Source organism: Cyprinodon tularosa, unplaced genomic scaffold (assembly GCF_016077235.1).
Source record: "Cyprinodon tularosa strain WSP-4 unplaced genomic scaffold, ASM1607723v1 ctg17, whole genome shotgun sequence".
In the NCBI taxonomy this organism is placed as follows: domain Eukaryota; kingdom Metazoa; phylum Chordata; class Actinopteri; order Cyprinodontiformes; family Cyprinodontidae; genus Cyprinodon; species Cyprinodon tularosa.
Window position 1 is genome coordinate 3,653,199 of NW_024038531.1, and position 20,740 is coordinate 3,673,938.

General features: G+C 36.2%; 2 protein-coding genes across 3 annotated transcripts in view; one reads left to right on the plus strand and one right to left on the minus strand.

Annotated features, from left to right (window-relative positions):
• Positions 1–320: 320 nt before the first annotated feature.
• myf5 (myogenic factor 5) lies at positions 321–2,646 on the plus strand. Its single transcript, XM_038281277.1, has 3 exons — positions 321–853; positions 1,614–1,686; positions 1,919–2,646. Exons 1-3 carry the CDS (start codon positions 401–403, stop codon positions 2,113–2,115), a joined length of 723 nt encoding a protein of 240 aa, XP_038137205.1. The 5' UTR covers positions 321–400; the 3' UTR covers positions 2,116–2,646.
• Positions 2,647–10,579: 7,933 nt separating this feature from the next.
• The window catches only part of lin7a (lin-7 homolog A (C. elegans)), a 43,095-nt gene continuing 32,934 nt past the window's right edge, over positions 10,580–20,740 (minus strand). Inside the window, exons 4-6 of one of the 2 annotated variants that reach the window (XM_038281387.1) lie at positions 13,413–13,622; positions 12,920–13,131; positions 10,580–11,114 (exon numbers count right to left, since the gene is read on the minus strand). In XM_038281387.1, coding sequence (XP_038137315.1) covers positions 11,090–11,114; positions 12,920–13,131; positions 13,413–13,622 — 447 coding nt within the window. In that variant the 3' untranslated portion in view covers positions 10,580–11,089. Of the gene's footprint in view, positions 11,115–12,915; positions 13,132–13,412; positions 13,623–20,740 lie in introns of both variants that reach the window. The other variant, XM_038281388.1, reaches the window with a different exon arrangement.

Below are 20,740 nucleotides of genomic sequence, written 5' to 3' on the forward strand. Positions count from 1 at the left end.
ATAAATCCCAGCAAAACATTTTGAAACTGGCCAAGCTTTGAAAACCCACACCTTTGAAAGCGGCATGTTCGGCACTCGTCTTGCCCTCACAAAAGTAACGCTGGAGAAAATGGGGATGAGTGGGAAAACACCAGTAGGTGCAGATGTGGGAAACTCTGCAGGGCACTGGGGGGTTGAGGTGGTGGTAGGGATGAGGCAGGGAGGGAGCTGAACTAACTCCAGCCTGCCTTCTGGCTGGGCCAATGGGCCATGGTAATTAGATCTGACCAATGTAGGCCCTGGGCTTTAGCCTGGGGGCATATAAGGGGGGTGTGTGGCAACAAACCCCTCATATCACTCAGAGGTCTCCTCTGTTTCACCCAGCAACCTTAACCTCCTGACGCCCTTTCTTTCCCAAGCCATGGATGTCTTCTCTCCATCCCAGCTCTACTACGACAGAGCTTGTGCCTCCTCTCCAGATAGCCAGGAGTTTGGCACTAGCATGGAGCTCACTGGCTCCGAGGAGGATGAACACATCAGGGTCCCTGGAGCCCCCCACCAGCCTGGACATTGTCTCCAGTGGGCCTGCAAGGCCTGCAAACGCAAGTCCAGCTTTGTAGACCGCAGGCGGGCTGCCACCATGCGGGAGCGCCGGCGGCTGAAAAAAGTCAACCATGCTTTCGAAGCTTTAAGGCGCTGCACGTCTGCCAACCCCAGCCAGCGCTTGCCCAAGGTGGAGATCCTGCGCAACGCCATCCAGTACATTGAGAGTCTGCAGGACCTGCTGCGAGAACAGGTGGAGAGCTTTTACAGTCTACCTGGAGAGAGTAGCTCCGAGCCAGGCAGCCCACTGTCCAGCTGTTCTGACAGTATGGTAAGAACTCTCACCTTTATGGTAATTTGGGCTAGTGCGACTTGAAAATAATGATGTTACAGCTGATCTAATACTTGAAGAGTTGTAATCTGGAAAGTGGCTAAAATGTTATAATTTAAAAACATAATATAGGCTTCTGGACCTTCAGATCCTTTTGGGATCTTCTGCACAGGTTGTTCTTCCTAAAAACCCTTACAATTAAGTGAATTACCATTTTTGTTCTGTTATTTGTACACTGAATCTGGCCATGTTTCAGATTATGAAAAACAACATATTGCACTAATGGCTTTCCCACCACTGAACACTTTATGGCCCCAGTAAACCAAACTAAATCCACCTCACTGAAGTCTGGCAGGAAAACGCGGGCGCTTTCCGCTGCATTCCATCCTGACTGCATGTATCTCCACCACTGCCAGGATTTTCTGCAGATTTACTTGGAGAAAGTGTCATCTTGCACAAACTGGTGTTGCTTCCACTGATACAATTGATTCGCCACACTTGGAGCCAGGCAGGGGAGGGGGAGGGCGCCCGGGCCACTTTGACTTCAAGGTGGACGTGAAATGAAGAAGCCCCAATAATTCTGGAATTTAGGATTTATTGGCCCTTCCAGAAACGACAAAGGGCACTAGCTGTTTTTGTACTTTTCTCGCCTTATCCTACTCAGTATTTTTGTATGCAACCATAAAACACTATACTAGTGTGTGTTTTTGAGTTCTTTGTAGGAGTTCAAGGGTAAATTTCATTTCTTGTGTTCTTGCAGGCTGGAAGCAACAGCCCAGTGTGGCAACACCTGAATGCAAACTACAGCAACGGCTTTTCATATGCAAAAAACGGTAAGAATGATTGCTTTAGAGGGCTATTTAATGCTTGACTGATTAGAATAGAGATAAATAGCAATACAAATTTTTTATTGTCCAAAAAAGAGGAAATAAAAACAGCATATTTACTATGTTACATTGTAGAATAGGTTAGCTGTTTCTCCTGCAACCTCTTAAAATAACATCACCTGAAATGCATTTTGAATGTAAAAGTGAGTAATGTTTGAATCTTTTTTCATTTTTCCAGAGAGTTTGGATGACAAAGCTCTTGGCGCCTCCAGTTTGGAATGCCTGTCCAGCATCGTGGACCGCCTGTCCTCGGCAGAGTCCAGCTGTGGCCCAGCCGGCCTGAGGGACCTGACCACCTTCTCTCCTGGCAGCTCCGAGTCTCAGCCCTGCACGCCAGAGAGCCCGGGTTCCAGACCTGTCTACCATGTCCTGTGAAGGGAAACCCATGCTTTGATACGAATAGATTGCCACGGGTGGCGATGGGACAACAGTTTCCTCAGACACCAGCTGCTTTTGCAACAAAACTGATAGTAAGAAGTTTTTTTGTGCAAAGTAGATGAGGACAGCAAAATCTGTGGCTAATATCTTTCAATGCTGTACATGAGATTTTGTAAATATGTAATATAACACCAATTTATTCCACATGTGCTATGATACCCAATGTGATATATTTAATGTAATGATGCATTATTCAATTTTGAAATATATTTAAACTGTGCCATAATGTTTTTTTTTTTCACTCTATGTTGTGTTTATTGTTTTGCTCAAATGTTTGAGGGTTTTAAGTTTTCCAAGACTTATGTATTCACATTCAATAATATTTTCAGAAAGGCAGGAACACAATTATTGTTTGTCTTTAATTTTGTGTGATTATCATTCCTGATTTGGTTTGTCTGCATTTCGTTTTGTAAAAGATTAACTATTTTCCACTTCTCATTAAAGAAAACCAAGAATGTTCATCACAAATAACAGATTCCCTTTATTTTTAGTGAATTTTGGCCTATCCTAGGCTTCTGGACCAAAAGGAAGGAGCTGGTTATTTATTATGAACTAAACAGACCTGCGCCCAGATAGTCTCGGCTGTCTCTAGCTAACAAGGGTTTGAGAAGAGGTCAGCTGATACCATTTGTCATTCTGCGCTGCTGTAATCCCTCATGTCGGCTTTTGTTTTTGTTAATTATCATCAAACAAATGTTTAAATTCTCTAAAAATGAGAAAATGAACCTAATACCAGTAAAATGAAGGAGACAAATGGAAATGTCACCTTACTTTTAAGGTACTGGTGTTGATTTCTGCACTTGTTGTACCTGTTTGCTCTCTTTAACCAAATGTGAGTCATCATTAGCACCACCCAATATACCACCAACACTGGTGTGGAGAACAGATGGCCTCTGATGGTACTTATGGGTTGACTGAGGAGGAGGAGGAGGGGGTCAGGTCTTAGATTGTAAGCTGTGTTTATCTAAAGGACCAGAACAAAAAAAAAAACTTATTTTATTAAGTATAATTTCTGTGACATTTCCTTTGCTGATTTGAATCTGAAACAGAGAAAAATATAAAGAATAATAAACTGTTTTACATTTAAATGACTAAAAACCACTACAGGGTTAAAAAACAATCTCATATATTAATCTAAACATAACCATGCATGTCTTGACTATGCTATTCAACTAACAATATTTCAAATATGAATACAAATATTTTACAAAAAACTCAATCATTTTACTGCAGGAGAATAAAATCTTGAGATAACCACTTATCAAGCTTTTAAAAAAATTAAATTATTCTCATATTTAGTTTCAGATCATCTACTTTCACAAAATGCTATTTATTCATGTCTTTCCATCTTTAAACATCTTTGTGTGACCTATTTATGTTCCAGGGAAACAGAAAATAATTGATTATGATTTGGAAACTAGACTTGAAAACAGACTTTTAAAACATTGATTAAATGTACTTGAATTTGGGACTTTTTGTTTTAACTCTGCGGCTCCGATTAGATAAAGTACAGTACTGCAGAGAAGCATGGCTTTATTGAGGATTGTACGCATCATTATCAGGGGACTGATGTAAAACTATGCTGCTGTTCACAGGTGAGTCGTTAAGGGTCAGTTTTCTGCTGGTGTCTCTGCTTTAACACACCTGAATCACATAACTTCATTAGCAGGATTCTGGAGAGCTTTAGTTCAGTCACTGGATTCAGGTGTGTTAGATTGATCGAGGTAAAATAAGTTGTATAACATTGACCCTTGAAGACAGGAGTTTGACCCATGATTTGATGGAAAATGGTTAAAAAGAAGCACAGTTAAGTCTATGTTAGTTTCTTCTACTATTTTTTAGATGCTTATTTTTTTGTAATGACCTCCAAGTCTGTGAGGTTAGCAGGCCTCCTGCCACAGCCCTGATCTTAACAGATTCTCTATTAAATTCAAACCAGTGTTCTGACTGAGCCACTCTAAGAGGTTAGCATTACATTAGCCAGAAGAAACAAATTAAGACAGAATTTTCATAATTTTTAGATGTGCATGGGGTTTGAATAATTCTAGGATTTTGATTCGGATTTGACAGAAAAAAAGTCTGAAAAAAAAAGGCGCGGATTATTTTCTGTCTGGAGCCTGTTTGTTTACTTCATTTTTTTTTTTTATTGCATTCACAGTTTTATTTTTATTTTTCTTGTAGCCAGTAGGTTCTACTCAAGGGTTTTTAATTTATGAAATCTAGTAGCAGTCTTGTCCTAATTTATAATGAATTATCTATGATTAGAAGGAATCTAAAATCATAAATATCAGATTTTGTTTATGTAAAAATGCATAAATTATTATTTTTTCTTTTGTGGGTATCCTTAGACCACAGGCATAAACCCACATGCTCTCTCGGGTATAGAGATTACTCTAAAATAATTGGTTGTATAGCAATTTTATATTAGATGACCTTTTTAAACAATTAGCTTCATTTTATTAGCTGTGTTTGAAAGCATTAAATTATAAAATGGTTTAAAGGGAACAGTCTGAACTTGATCTGGTCTATAGCACAAGACTGGATTTGTTTAAATTCGAATGTTTTGATTAATATAGTATATTTCTATGTAATTGAAAAAAAAAAAAGCAAATACACCTCAAAGCTTTTTTTCACTTTCTTTTTTTAAGAAATGGAATTTTGTAGCTATAATAAAAATGTAATACAAAACAAACCTTTCTGAAAAGCAGAACATGTATATTCAAAGGAAAAGTATATAAAAAGTTTTTTAATATATATAAAAAAAGTTTTTAATTCTTAAACATTTAATAGTAAGAAAGTCTGTGTGGTGTTTTGAATGCAATTACAGATTTTAGTTTTATTTTCATGTTTTTTCACCTATTTAACAGCTCCATTTTGAATAAACTAAGACGAGTTCTATTTAAATTAATTAAAAGCTCCTCAAATCGACTTCTTGCCTGAACAGACAGGCTTTTATTTCTCTGTCATCAAATGCAGATTTCTGTTCTCCATTTTTGTACAGATACATGGAGCGCAACAGAGCCTGAAGACAAACACAATCGGTGTAACAGAGCTCCTTTGCTGCTATGAAGCATTCCAACATGGGATTGCATCACAACAACTTCCATGTAGGTAAGGAAGCTTAATGCATCAGCTCTTCAAAAGGTTCACCGTAGAGTTAAATTTAACTTTGCAAAATCTAACCTTTGTCCTTTCCAAGTAATCTACTGAATATAAAAGTGAAAAATAAAGGAGTGAAAGGAGCGATTACTGCAGTACCCTGTGGCACCACATGAGTGAGGTGTTTCATGTGCATGACACACCAAGCCATGACCAGGCATATTTAACTCATGGTGTCTAGTAGAGAGCTGCTTAAGGCATTTCCTCATGCCTAATGGGCACAATGAACAAAAAAAGAACAACAAAACGATGAAGGATATCATGAATGAGGCAATACATATATTTTCCTTTTTTTTTTTACTCACTGCCTGAGCATTCAGTCCAACTAAACCTTTCCTCTTTTAATTAAAATTTCTTTTAATTTAAAATTGTACTGACATGGGCTTTAAGGCCACAAAGCTCGGAAGAATCAATTGGCAGAATTATCCCTTTGCAAACCGATGTTTTATGGAACCAGGATCTAATTTTCTTGGGACATTTCCTGCCATCTAAAGTTGTGATCTTGTGCAACTTAAAGGGATGTTTTTTGGGCATAATGACAAGAAAAAGAAAAGATTGTAAAAACACAATCTGAAAATAGAGATGGATGGATATAGCAGTGGCAGGGGCAGAGCTAGATGGGGGGCCAGGGGGGGCCATAGCCCCCCTTAGCCAATCATTGGCCCCCCTGTGGCCACCCCTACCGTTTTTTCCCTTTAATACAGATGATGGCAGCAGTAATACTCTAAAGTGGAATATTCAAAAAGTGTAAATTTTTCATACATTAACAATTACTTGACATGAAAAACACTATTGTTAATTAATTATGCACACTGCTGTACTAAAATGAAAGATGAGTACAGAATTCCTGCTCTTTTCAGATCTAGATTTTGTGTTATATGGTGTAAAGAGAAAATTATGCATCTCTGCAAATTATCAAGGAGTCTTCAGTGAAATCATAGATAACTATTATAGTAAAAACGTATGAAATAATCAATTTATGCAGATATTAATTGTAAATGTCAATTTTATGCATAATGATTATTGATAAAAGTAGGTGAGTAATGATACTGGAAAAGACGTTCACCCCAGAAGTCTAAATATATGTTTAAATATATGCATCTATTTGTTAGAAAAAGGCTGTACGAAAGTAAAGTTAGTCTTTATTTTATTTATTTATGGATGTTTTGCTTGTTATTTTTCCTGTAGGATCAGTGTAGACTGACCCTGAGGTTTCGCCTACCCACTTTTGCCCCCCCCCCCCCCCCCCCCCCCCCTCAGTGTTACTGCCTGGCCACCCTTATAAAAATGTTCTAGCTACGCCTCTGAGCAGTGGCAGTGTTGGGTTTTTATAGTATAAGCGGGGTGCACCTCACATATTATATTGATTAGTGTGGAGAGAATATGAATAGAGAAACAGGAGGTAAAATCTACAGACATCAATCAGGAAGTTAAAGTTTGGAACAGATGGGTCTCCTAGATAGACAATGAGCCCCAGCATTTTTTTTTTTTAAATGGCAAAAGTAGACTATTAGTTTAGTACTTTGTTTTGGCCCCCCAAAACCCTGATCTCAGTATTACTGAAAATATTCGGACTGAGTTGAAAAAGTTTTTTCTCCATCATGGTTCTTAAACCTGATCCCTTCCCACCAGAGGCCTGAATTACAAAGCAGGATTACAGGATTAACCAGACAACTTCAGGTTTAACCCTGACTTTCTCAATTCTTTCTTAGCGAGGGTAGTCGCCTTGGTAACATACTCTGAATGGCAATTCTGCTCTGGAGCAGGCCAGCTTTCAGGATTGATCTGAATCCCAGAAAACACTTCACCCAGCAGCCAATCAGCTGTTCGGGAAAAAGTTACATGCCCTTTCATTGAATACCCGATTTAAATTTAATTCAGAGGAAAAAGGAACTTAAACAAAAATGCATCAAGAAAATTTTTTGAAAAGATGTGTTGTTTTTCATTTATTTTTCTTTTACCTCCTTTTTGACAGACCAACCTTTTATTATTTTTTATTTGTTTTCATGGCATTCTGGCATTCAGTTGCTTCTTGTATAATTGATAATATCAAGCTAGATTTACATTTTTATATATATATATATATATATATATATATATATATATATATACACACACACAGTTCCTTCTCAGAATATTAGCATATTGTGATAAAGTTAATTATTTTGCATAATGTATTGATAAAACTTGAACATTCATATGTTTTATATTCTTTGCACACTACCTGAAACATTTCAGGTCTTTTATTGTCTTAATAGGGATGATTTTGGCATATTTTAAGAAGGACCTGTATAGTAAAGATCAGCTCAAATTGTGAGATTCTTTGGATCACTTTGACAGTTACTTATATAAATGATACAGGATTTCACTGTCCAGACAGGCATATATGTCAGATCCTGGAACCGTGGCCCAGCTGGGTGAGAATACGGTCCTCACTGTATCACAGAGTGTATGTATAGCCATGAGATATTTATAAAATTATCTCAGTAAACAAACCTTGTGATCCCTTGACAAGAAAAGTGATACAGACTTTGCAGAATGCCATCTTTCCTAAACGCTAAGCTGTACCCTGAAACACAGATGTCTAATTTGCCACTCAACAATTTATATCGCTCTTTACTAATGTTCTCATCAGGTTTCTTCTTGGAGCCACGTCATGAAAGCAGCTGCACAAACTGTTCATAGTGAAAATTCAAGCTATTCCAATTTTTTACCCTTAAGTTCTTCCTAAATATCATCTGAGTTTTGTAACAGTTCATCGTGTTTTCAGATTATAGGAATATAAAAACATGAAAAACCAGTTGACCTGTGTATTTTACAAAAATAACATTTGCTAAACATTTGTCTAAACTTATGTGATGTCAGAAAAGACCACAAAGCAGTACACTGTACACAAGGACATAGATTTATTTATACAAATATAGTATGTATCACAATTGCATATCAACACTTTGTTGTATTTTTGTGTCATCTTCATGATACACGACTATCATCCTTTTTAAGGTGTAAATCAATTATGAAAAACTGGTCTAAAGATACAAAAATTATTTTAAGCTTCATATTGTTGGAGGGTTATTAAGGGACAGATGTGTTTGAATTAAATATAAAAACCATCAAATGATGAAGCGTTTAGGTGCTTGGGGAATGCTTATCGTATGTAGCAGAGTGTTATTTATAAAGGCAGATCTGTGATCCATATTCTGCGGTTCATCTTAGAGGTTTACAAAGCCTCATTATGCTTTTAAATGTCCTAATATATTTAAGCGTTAATAGTTATTTTAACCATTGTTTTTTTTTATGCTGGTGAAGATTCTCTGTCATCAAGGTCATAGTCATTAAACAAAAATTAAAAACAATCCACTGGACTTGTTTTCCAAGTATACAGACGTTTGGCTTCCCATCCAGGAAGCTTTTTCAATTAAAAATGAATTTTTGAATTGAATATTTGAATATTAAATGAATACAAAATTTGAATATTTTTGAATTGAAAAAGCTTCCTGGATGGGAAGCGAAATGTTTTCAAACTTGGAAACAAAGTCCAGTGGATTGTTTTTATTGTTTTGTTTTTTTTTTATTGTTTTTTTTAAGAGTGGAAAAAAAGCTTCACCTTTCTGATAGGGTTAATGTTAGCCTGCTTTTTCTAGTTAAAAAGCTCATTTAATGTGATCTCTGTCCTGTTGGAGCTAATTGGAAATGGTTATAAGACCCAATTCAGAAACCAATTAAGGTTCTGAGCTATTGTAAACTGTGAGATGTGTCACTACCTTCGGAAAAACACGTTCCAAATCTGTCAGAGTGGATCAAATAAGAAATAGTTCCAAAATGGTCACCTGCTATCGTATCTGAAATTTCCAAACATGAATAAAACGGAATACTTAAAGATTGGACCAGCTTCATAAACTAACAATAAATCTATTTAGGAGTCTTGATTAGGGCTAAAATCTGGAACAAAACATAACTGTTAATCATGGTGGCAGCATAATGTAGTGGGATGATCGGCTGTTTGTGAGGCAATAATTAAACTTCACATCTAATAATTCATGATTTGGACACTGCTAATCATAAACGCTTTGGTTCATATTAAGTCTATATAATAACCAAGACCTCATTCATATTTAACAAAATAAAAAAAAAACAATTTAAAACACCCTAGATATTAATTTTATTAGAGGTCTGAAATATGAATTGATAATTTGGCAGCATCTTTGTTGATTGCTACAGGAGTGTGGTTGAGGTGTAACTTGCTAAAGGATTTTTTTTTTTTATATTAATGGGATGTAAATAATATGGATTTAATTCAAACCTGTGTTATCAATGTATTTTGTTTTCCTTAACAGTAGTGTTATAATAACATTCAACCTCTGAAAAGGAATGGTTTAATAAATCATTAAAAGCTTAAGTTTAATGAGTTTTTTGCCTCCATTCTGTTCCCAGCTGTGAAAAACATTGCAACCACATGCCCAATAAGCTTTTAAAAAATCTTTTCTTAAAAATGCATAAAAGAAAACATACTTGGGTCATATTTTTTGAAGTTTCATTTTGGAATTAAACATCAGAAGGAGAATCGAGGGGTGAGTTCTCATGGTTAGAGGATCAAAGAAAAGTGTGTGAGTAACTGAAAAAATGGGGATTTAAAATATAAAGATAAAAACCTTTAAAGACAAAACAAAGGAGTATTTGACAGCAAAGGAGAATAAAGACAGGCCTAATGGAAAGGTTACTACTTTAGCTTTGTAGTTCAGATACTTTTCTGATCAGAAAAAAAAAAAAAAAACTTTCTGAAAGGGCAGAAAACTAAATGTCAAAATTACTCAGTTTCTCACTCATGATTGTTAGAAATAGGGAAAAATACATCCATATATATGTGCCATCACACAACAAATAATAATCTGCATGTTTAATAAAGAATACACATTTAATGATAAAACTTTACTTAAACTCTATTCTAAAATACAATAATCTAAAAAATAAAAATAGTTATAGCATATCCTTTAAATCAGCTGACATTCTGTTTATCTGTCGGGAACAGAGGTTTAAGTATTCTTTGTTAAACATTTCCTAGATTCATTTCAGCTGGGGTTATAGATTCATCGTTTTCAGATATTGCACATTAATTGCACATGTTTCTAATTAACCAACTTCTAACAGTAGAGAGGATTTGAACCTGGAAGCTGCCTTACAGTAAATGAGACGCTGTTTGCTTTACTGTGTTTTCATTCACCTATCGACTCTGTATGAATAATTATGAACTGAACCAAATGTTTTATTGCTAAAACTACAAGATATAAAATATGCTCTTGCTACAGTAGAGAAGGTAAAAAACAGTTTATCGAAAAATGGGACGAGAAATCATACATATGAAACACAAGCACCAGAAATGAGGAGTTGATAGGAACACCATTTTACAAACGGTAACTCTGGGGTACTGGCAGAAGCTGGACGGAAGGATTAAAAATTAAAATCAGGGAAAATGATCAAGGGTGAAGACGAGGAGAGGAGCTTTAAAAATCCACAACTGGAGAACAGAAAACTAGAAAAGGGAGTACAAAGTTAACTAGACAACTTAGCATGTTTTTTTTTAAAGCACCAGTTTCACACCAAATTCTCTCTTTGCTCAGTAAGCGGTGGTTCACTGGAAGGGAGACTGAGGAGGTCAAGAGAGTCTTATTGTTGATTTCCTCCACTACAAAGAGATTTCCTTTGGGACCCTCGATGCGTACAAGTGATCTTTACGATCCATCGCTCAACGTTTCTACTTCTTCTTCTTCTGGAACAACCTGTGGAGCACAAAAACAAAGCAAAAAAGACGAGCTGAGAGCCACGACTTCACACTCATTCACAGAAATTCATAATAGCATCCTATGTTGTACTCTTGGATTCTGGTCGATTGAACAGGATTTCTATTCTGATCAGTATCAGCAACTCTACTCGGTTCCAAGCTCTCAAACTCAATCCTAGTTTCAAAAAACAGATGTGCCTCAGAAATTCAATAAAAATGACCACAGAGAACCTGGACACATGCCGCCCCCCCAGGATAGCGTGCATATCGTACAAACAATTGAGAAATTGGAGTTAGTTGTGCAGAGTAATGCCCTGCAAGACAATTTCTGCCTGATTATTGTTTGAGGCATTAAAGAACTTTGAAACTTGGTGAACATTTGCCCAAAAATACCTTTAAAGTTCAGAGCTTTATTCCAGCTAACAACAGCATAATTGTTTAACTATTTCATATCGTCAACATACCACCATAAGCATACAGTTAAGAGCTGTTTAATTGGAATTGAATGTGATTGACCAACACGAGGTAGGATAAACCTATAAAATGCAAGGGCTGTTGTTCTGCTGGGGGGTGGATATTTAGTCCTATTCTTTGCTTTCTTTGATTTTATTCCAAAACTGTCCCGTATTAAGCTCCTTCTACATCCATTTTTGTTGGGAAGACATCCATAGGATGGGTGGGATGGTGTGCTAAGGGTTATTTGCAGCTTTACTTTTCCTAAATGTAATTCAGTTCAGTCTCATTTGATCATTTAAGTAGCTTCCTAGAGGGCTGCTGTATCCCTTTCATGGAATACCAACTTTAAAAAGGCTTCTTATGGCTTTAAAAAAAAATTAAAAATAAAAAATACTTCTAATTTCTCTGCTATAAAGTTCAGATCTGCAGAGGGTTGGATTACTAGTTTTTCTGTTAACATAGTCAACAACCTAAGCTGTGGATCCCAAAAATTCAAAAGCTATGCATTCCTTTGCTATGCATATCCCTGCTATCTACCAGTCACATATGTATGTGAATTAAAAGATGAAAATCGTTGACAGAAAAACAGGAAGCTAAAGCGTTTACACAAAGCACGGCTGCAGCTTAGCTCAAAAGAAGAAAAAAAAAACAATTAAGATTTGAGTATTTGTTCTGGGAAACTTTAGGGAAAATGGATGAGGTATTTAAAAAAAGAGGCTATCAACAGATTTAAAAACGGTCTTTATAAGGCTGGTCTGTTTACAGCAGCAACAGCTCCAGGAATCTGTTGCTCCTGATGTTCATATTATACATAAAATGTTAAAACTATCGCCTGTCAGCGCTTTGAAAAATGCTTCATCTGCACAACTAAACATGCACATTTCTTATGCCCCTCATAATTAATTTGTCTGGAAAAACTCAAGATGTGCAAAATGTTTGATCTCTTTCAAGAAAAAGCGATGCTCTAACAGAAACACAAAGGTGAGTAAGGTAACAGAGAACAATTTAAGGAAATTAAAATGTCTTTGATCTAGTGTTTAACTAACTGTTTTGGTATATAAAAAAACTGACATGCTTTGGAGGGGCATTAGATTTCAAACTCTGTAAAAGCTGAAATCTCTTGAACAGACCATTACTTTAGTACACTTAAACTAGGAAGCGTTTCCAGACCCGGATCAGATTATTCCTACATTACCAGCCAACATTTGGAAACCTGTCATTCTAAGACTTAGCAGCAGCCAGATTAGGCTGCTGGTACTCTAACCATAAAGAATAGCAGGTGTGTTATTATATCCCACTAACTGCCCCCCACCCCTCACCCTTAAAGTAATGAAGCGCCTCACCTACGACATGTGATTTTGCTGAGCAGCCAGATTCTGTTGCTGCTGCTGCTGCATCAGGAGCTGCTGCTGCTGACGCCGCCGCGCCGTACGGAGCTTCTCGAAGCGAGCCTCCATCTCCTCGAGCACTTTGGGGGTGTAGCGGACCACCAGCTTCACGCTTTCTTTGGCCGCCTTCAGCAGCTCCACGGCTTTCTCGTGATGCTCTCCTTCTACACTCTGCAGGATGGGGTCACAGAGGACGGAATTTTAATATAGTTTTACAACTTCTTAATGTTCCCTTCATTTAAATACCGTATTATTATACAGGCTGAGGCAGAGTCACAGTTTCTTAATGAATTCTAGAGTAAGGAAGTTTCTTTTTCCCACCGGCGATGTGCACAGCATTTTGACCTTGATACAGTTTCTCTCCTAATTAGTGTTTTCAGACAGTTTTAATGCTTCATAAAAACATCTCCTCTTCCTATGCAGCATAATAACGAAAGGAGGGTCCGACCTACCACACCGTTGACAGACAGCAGCTGATCCCCTCGTTTTAGGCCGCCGTGCCTTTCAGCCACACCTCCAGGAATGATGCGGGAGATGTATATAGGTGAGTTCTGCTCCTTGCCACCCATCACATTGAAGCCTAACCCTTCCTCTGTCTTGGGAAGCTCCACCACCCGTGGGTGAGAGTGACCTTCGCTGGCTGCAAAGGCTGCAACTGTGGCCTTTAGGGATAAGAGAAAAAGGTTAGATGCTATTTGGGAAAGATAGGTTGGCTTCAAGGAAGCGGTGTTCCTTAAATATTCTATTCTTTAAATTAAACATTAAAAATTAGATTTATTTTCTTTTTAAGGATTATGACATTATTTAGCATCACTCTTCTGATGGGTCTTTAATCTTTTATTCTTAATACATACTTAACTTGAAATTACTATTAAAAAAACATAAAAATGTCAAACTAAAATCTGTGAATTATGATTTTCTAAAAATTTTCTAAACCACATTTTGTATGATGCTGCCATCATAAGGCTCTTCAGCTTCATACTGCACATTAACAAACCTGATATACAGAATTAATAACAGCCATCTGTTTAAGTTACTGACATAAAAACATGGCTGCTCAGTCATGCCTTTGTTAATCTTCTTGATTAGATATGTTGCTTTCCTTTGTTAGATTGGACATACTCTGCTTTCTCTGCATCTTTTCTAACTTTAGAGGTGACCCTACATCCACGATACAATCCCTCCCAACAGAGAGATGGTTGCACCGTTACTTTTATCTCTCTTGTTTTATTTACATATCAGTTCTACTAATCTCTCTGGGAGCAAACTATGCAGGAACTTAATGTAACTATAGTTTAACTTGTCCGCAAACACATGGTATTAGTAATACATCTGTTCAAATGCATTAATCGCAAGAAATATTTTTGTTACAGCTGCATCTGTTTACATTTAATTATAATCATTCTAATTTATGACAACTGTGGCTTACAGCTAAAATAAATCTAAAATTCAGATTCTTAGAAAACTTCCTCTTGAATAAAAACAGTGGAAAAATGCAAACAGACCATTGGGTTTTTCAGAAAGCCTGACCCCAAAAGTGAATTATAAAGTTGAGTGGAAGGAAAAAGTGTGAAGTATGGGCCCACCCTGGACCTCTTTATATCAGCATGGTCACATGCTGATGGTCTCCATCCACAAATAAATTAATACCAGTGTTACCTTTGTTAGAGGGTAATGTTTTTTCACATTACTATCTCTGTAAAGTAATAGGTTACTGGTTACTTTTTACTTATTTTTGCCAAAACAAACATTTTAGGACAAGGCATTAAAAAATGAAGGTGCACAATAATTTTCCACGAAGAGCTAAATCACAAAATATGATTTAGAATAATTAAACAACAAAAACCTTTAAATGACACAAGTTCTCTTTATTAATGACTCATTTATTAGCTCCTGAGTGCGGCCACAAAAGCTTTAATCAAGTTAAATATTCATCAAATAAAACCTGACAGTTAATACTATTTCAAAATGAACCTAAACTGTAATTACTGCGAGTATAGCCACTTAAAAAGCCTTAAACTGATCGTTGTAGCCATCTTTTCATCTTCTTCTTCTAATGTTTTAAAGCTCTCTTCTTCTTCAATTATTTTGAAACCATCTTATTTTGTTTTTAAACTGTCTTAAAAACAAAATGGGGGAAAATTTGCCTTCATTTAAGCTGTTGGCCTAGGAGTTCTTTTTCAAAACTGAAAGTTTGAATTGTAAAGCGTTTACTGCCTTAGGAACTGTAATAATATTACTAAAATTTAGATTGTAATGCATCTCAGTTACTGCCTAATTATATTATATTACAGTAACATATTAGTTTTGTAACATGTTCCCTGCAACAGTAATTAGTGCAGTAATTCATCCAAAGGAGCCCAAGTTAAATCCAAGTTATTAGACAAAACATTTAAATTAGGGCTGAAACTTTAACACGTTAATTTAAAATAATGAATATGTTTATTAAACATTTCAGGAATAAAAGGCGGTTTATTTGTTTTATCTATATATGGTTTTAAATTAAAATATGATAGAGATTATCAACATACCCTTTAATTAACTCAGTTGATTAAATCGTAAGAAAAATAAAGGATATCAATAAATCACTCTGCTGAATAAATTTTATGAATATAAAAGCATTTTCTGTATTTAGATTATATGTTAAACTTATGACACCAATGTCTCTTATGCACCTGTCTTCAAAAACTATAAACCTATTTAAAGATATGATGTTCTTTGGATGGGCAGATGAGGAATTACATTTCCTCACAACAGCAAACAAAAACAAACAAAAACATATATGTTTGCCTGCTTGGTTTCAATACTATAAAAATGCTCAGATGCTCCATAGGGTACCTAGCATTTTTGCTCCCCTTTAAAGGAGATTAGTAGGTGGCAATCTAAGGAATGACACACCAGAAATCGTTTGTCTTGTATTCACTTCATTGACATGAATACAAGGAAACAACAATTTGTAGCTGCTAACTTTCAGTTGCAAATATTTATGAAGAGGTTATGAAAACAATCCAAATGAAGTGCAATTTGTGAGGTTACCGTTTTATATTTGCAAAGATGCTCATGACAAAAAGACAGGATTTAGTCAGTGACGAGGATTTTTATATTCTACATGAGAAGTTTCTGGCTCTCAGCACACATGGATTAGCACATCTAAGTTCAGGACGAAGAAGCTGCCAGACAGCTCTCCCCTCGTTATCTCCACCAGCTGTGGGGTTTCTTTGAACCGCAAGCCTTTCACTTTCAGAACAAAGCGGCATGGAGCTTTTTAGCCAAGCTTAGGAAAGCTAATGGTGGAAATACAGTGAAAGAGGCACTCCTTTCCCACTGTTTTTCTTTTTTTTTTTTCAGTGGTTAAGTCAGCACCATTTATCACAGCAGACACAGATCATTACAACAAAAAAAACATAAAAGGAGAACTGTGTGAAATTTTTGCAGATGTGCATCCCTGTTTCCGACAGCGGATAAGTAGGACGTTGAGTTATTACATCATGCCAATCTTTACTCATACATCATTTTCCAAACTTTGCAAATCCAAATTCATTTAAAGTTAAACTGTATTCCTAAATGACTACACTTTTCTTCCCTGCATGATGATCTATTGAAGATTTAAACTGCCTATCCTTCCCATTTCATCTGCTTTCTTTGCCCTTTCTCCCTTTACATCTCCTCTTTCGCCCTCCGTGTCCCACCGTGAAGGCAGCTTCTCAGCATGCATACTGTCGCCTCCCAGAACTCGCAGCGCATCGACCTTCACAACTTTATCTGGTTTTCTGCAAACAAAAAACATAATCTGGCAGATGGCCGGCGCCTCTTGTTCACAGAGGGGATTTTAAATTAAAGGCTTGCTGGAGGATAGACTCCCTAAACTGTACGAGGATGGCTTAACTCGCAGAGAGCCGCTTTATTCTCAGATCATGTCTAAGAAAAAGAAAAAAAATAAATATGAGTTATTGAGTCAAAGATAAATGTGCTCGCCAAGCACGAGACTTTACTGCCAGGAGAGATTTGCTATGTTGTTTTCGAAGTTAAATTGAAACGAAGTCGGCCAATGAAGGCTTTTTTTCCCCTTTGTTTTTGCAATTTAATTTCAATCAACAATTACATTTTATGATGCATTTAAAATGGCTTTTTAATTGGATGTTTCTAGATGGTTGCTGTTCTTTGGCTCATTCAACCCGGCTCCACAGACCTCTAATTGTTTCTGTAACTTTTTGGTACAAATGTCCTTTTCTAAGTAAAAAAATTAGCTATACAGGGCATCTTTTTCTCTCTCTGCCAAGAAAAATATGTTTGTAGTGCAATTTGTTCGTCTGAGAGCAACATTACTCTACATTACACGTGATTGCTAGAGGATGGAAGGGGGAATATGTTGGTCCCACTTTTATTTAACCAGGATTTTTCAACAAAAGCTGTTCCAGTGCTAAACCAAGGCTTGAATTAAAGCCAGTCTGTAATTAGTTCATTATAGAAATAGGGAAAAGGGAAATTGTTGAAAGTGTTGTGTCTAAAACAGAAGCTAAGCTCAATATTAAGTTAAAAGTAACTTGTCAATCCCAGTCAGAATGGGATGTGTATTCACACTGCAAAAAGCATCTAGAAATAATTTAAAATGTCTTAAATTAAATGTATCTACCCTTAATTTGAGTAGGTAAATAAGATTTATTGCCAATGGGATGAGGATATTTACTCTTAAAATAAAATAATTAGATAATATGCACATGAAATAAGACAATGGATTTGTTTTTTCTTATTTTAAATGTGAATTGTCTTATTCCATTGGAGTGTCTCACTTACCCCCTAAATTCAAGAAAAAATGACTTATGTAGATTTTGATTTTTTTCCAGTGCAGTTTGTTGATTTTATCTACTCAGATCTTAATCTCTACTTAACTTTACCAGCCAACAGCTATCTAAACCTTTTCTAACCAATTTTTTTTTTAGAATTTAAACGTTGTTCCATCTATGTAAAAGTAGAATTTCGAATCTATCTGATTTAATGATGCATAGCTTTGATGCTAAAACAGTAATGACTGAAACCCTTTAACTAACTAATCTAACGTTTAACAAACTAAATAAAATGTGATAATAAGGAAATTATACATATATCTATATATTTTCTACAATATGCCATATCTGCTATAAAAAAAAATAGAATCACCTTTGCATTATTAGATACAGTATTGGTTATTATCCCTAATAAATAAAGTGTTTGGCTTTTACTGCTGCTGGTGCACAGCCTTTCTACCCTCCCCCTGACCACTGTCCCTTATGTCACCATGAGCACATTAGCCAAATGGGGCAGAGATGCCTCAAGGGGTCTTACCTAAATTGTGCAGACCTATCCTCCTTGCAGATTAAATGTGTCAGAGTTCAGTATAATAACTTGTGGATGTGAATTAACATTTGTGTTACCAAAATATCCTCAATAAAAGGGGGAAAAATGCAACACTACAATTTAAAGACCATTCACATGTAAAAAAAAAAAAATGATTTGTGAAAATATCAAGCCCGTTTCCTTTAAGGATATAAGGTTAAGTAATGACCACAGGATATCAGAAGGTGAATGTTAGGCATGTTTGTGTTGAATGAGAAAATAACTCAAAGGAAACTGGAACAAGGATACTCCATTAGATCAGTCTGTGAAGGCTCAGAACAGAGGACCCCGTTTTCAAAGCGTACAGATTTCTCAAAAACATTATTAAGCCAACAGATTTGCAGTGAACAACAAGGGCCTCATGCTACGTTTAGACTGCACGCAGAAGAAGCGGCAAAAACATGCGTGCTGCTTCATTTTTGATGCTTGGCCAAGTTTAGTTCTGAAGCATCTTTGCTGCTCTAGCTGCGTGGTAGAAAATTAGGTCTGATGTTCGTTGGGCGGAGATACCCTACTCTGGTGCGAGTGATCAACAAAAGCACAAACGCGCATCTCACGACACTTCCTGGTAAACAGGTTAAAATTCAGTCTTATTTAACATGAAAAACCTGTGCTTTAGTTAGCAAAAACACAGAAGTTAAGTGTTTTTTGCTGTTTTTTTTTTTTGGTTTTCTCTTTATCTTTTACACACAATTAAATTGTCTTATTTTTTGAAATATGTTATTTTTTTCCTCAGAATATGACAAGCTACAAAAAAATTTATTAAAATTTTAATCTAATGCAAACTTTTTCTCATTAGTAGAACATAAGCTGCACACTCTTACACCTGAAGCAATGCAATCGCATTCATAGATAAAGAACACTCTACTTGTGGAGTATGCTTGGATATCCCTCCAAAACAGAATTGGTGGATTTTGGTTCATCTGTAGTAGAATAACCGTTAAGCAGAAATTGTATGTACATTGTTGTTTAGGAGGAATTTTAGATTTTTTCACTTATTACGTTGATTCACTCTCTCCTACTGGTGTAAATGTGAAATTTAATGAACGAAAAAGCTTTTGAGTTTCTCTGATTTCTTTAAGCTTAGTACCAGGAATAACTGCATTCATACTCAGGCACACACTTTCTTTGTTTTTGCCATTCCACTCTGTTCACTCCTTCCACCCACTTATCATGATGTGATGAAGAGGAGTAGACTCAGCTGGACACTGAACTGATGAGGGACACAGCAAACGGTCGCAATCAAGCAACCTAAATGAGAATTTCCTACAATTTTCCACATAAAATCAAAGACATCTTTATCTCTTTTCAATAAAGTCTCTATCTGTATCAGATATGTAACCTTAGAAACGACATTAAACAAATAAATCAGGGGCTTGAAAATGAGATAACCATTATGTGAATGAGAGAGATTTGAAAATGCAAAGAAAATAATTATTATTAGATAAAGGTTTTGAGATTCAATCTATAATCTAAATTATTTTAAAGGTACTTTCACTGTCATATTGCCCTATGATTTGAGATAATCTGTTTGTATTGTTGGTGGAGGAGGCTTGTGTTGGTGTGCGCATGCATTTGTGTAGTGGGTGCTCTAGATTCACAACCCACACGCCTCTCATCCATGTAGTCATCAAATCAGCAGCATTTTAGTGCTCTTTTTTTCCAGCTAAACAGACTATTTAGTCTCTGAATGAAAAAGCTTTTATATATATTTTTTTATCCTTCATGTGTTTTTTTTTCTTCTTCCACATTTCAGTGATTGCTGATACCCCTTGTTTATTCTTTTAGCCAGTTATCCCAAATGTTTTGACTGGAATCTGACCTGCCCAACCAACCAGCCTGTCTGCTTCATATTCAGCCAGCAGTCCTTATTCCCCAGTGCCCCTTCCCTCAGACCTCCAATCTACAGCCAAAAGCTCTCCTCAATAGTCTGCCGTCGCTTGTCTTTATCTTTCACCTCATGAACATTCAACCACATTTTGAGTTATTGTAGCAAATCTGTTATTGACTGGAAGCATGTGGGCTGAATTTGGATGATACATTTCTAAACTGAGTGTCATAAAAGGTAATCAATCATTTCAAACATACTGTATCCTTATGTACAAAAAATGTAATGCAATTCAATTTAGTTTGAAAAAGCTGGGATAATCGCTTATGGAAATCCTGTCTATTATCTTACATTTAGCATGATATTACCAATAGAACATTTTCAGGATTGTAACACCAATAGGGATGACCTGTTCCGATAGTAATATTGGTCCAATATTGGCAAAAAAAAACAACAAAAACAAATCATATTTAATTGGCCAGCATTTAAAACTTACGATGGTTTCAAGCTGATAGAAATGCTTTGCTTCTGTTAAATGTTGCTATAACCAGTGTTGTAGTACTGAAGATCAGTCTTGGT

Excerpts from the sequence above, each read along its gene's own strand:
- myf5 (XM_038281277.1), top strand. The coding sequence starts at position 401 with ATGGATGTCTTCTCTCCATCCCAGCTCTACTACGACAGAGCTTGTGCC. Across the intron at positions 854-1,613 it reads CCAGCTGTTCTGACAGTATG|GCTGGAAGCAACAGCCCAGT; the intron begins GTAAGAACTCTC and ends GTGTTCTTGCAG. Across the intron at positions 1,687-1,918 it reads CTTTTCATATGCAAAAAACG|AGAGTTTGGATGACAAAGCT; the intron begins GTAAGAATGATT and ends TCATTTTTCCAG.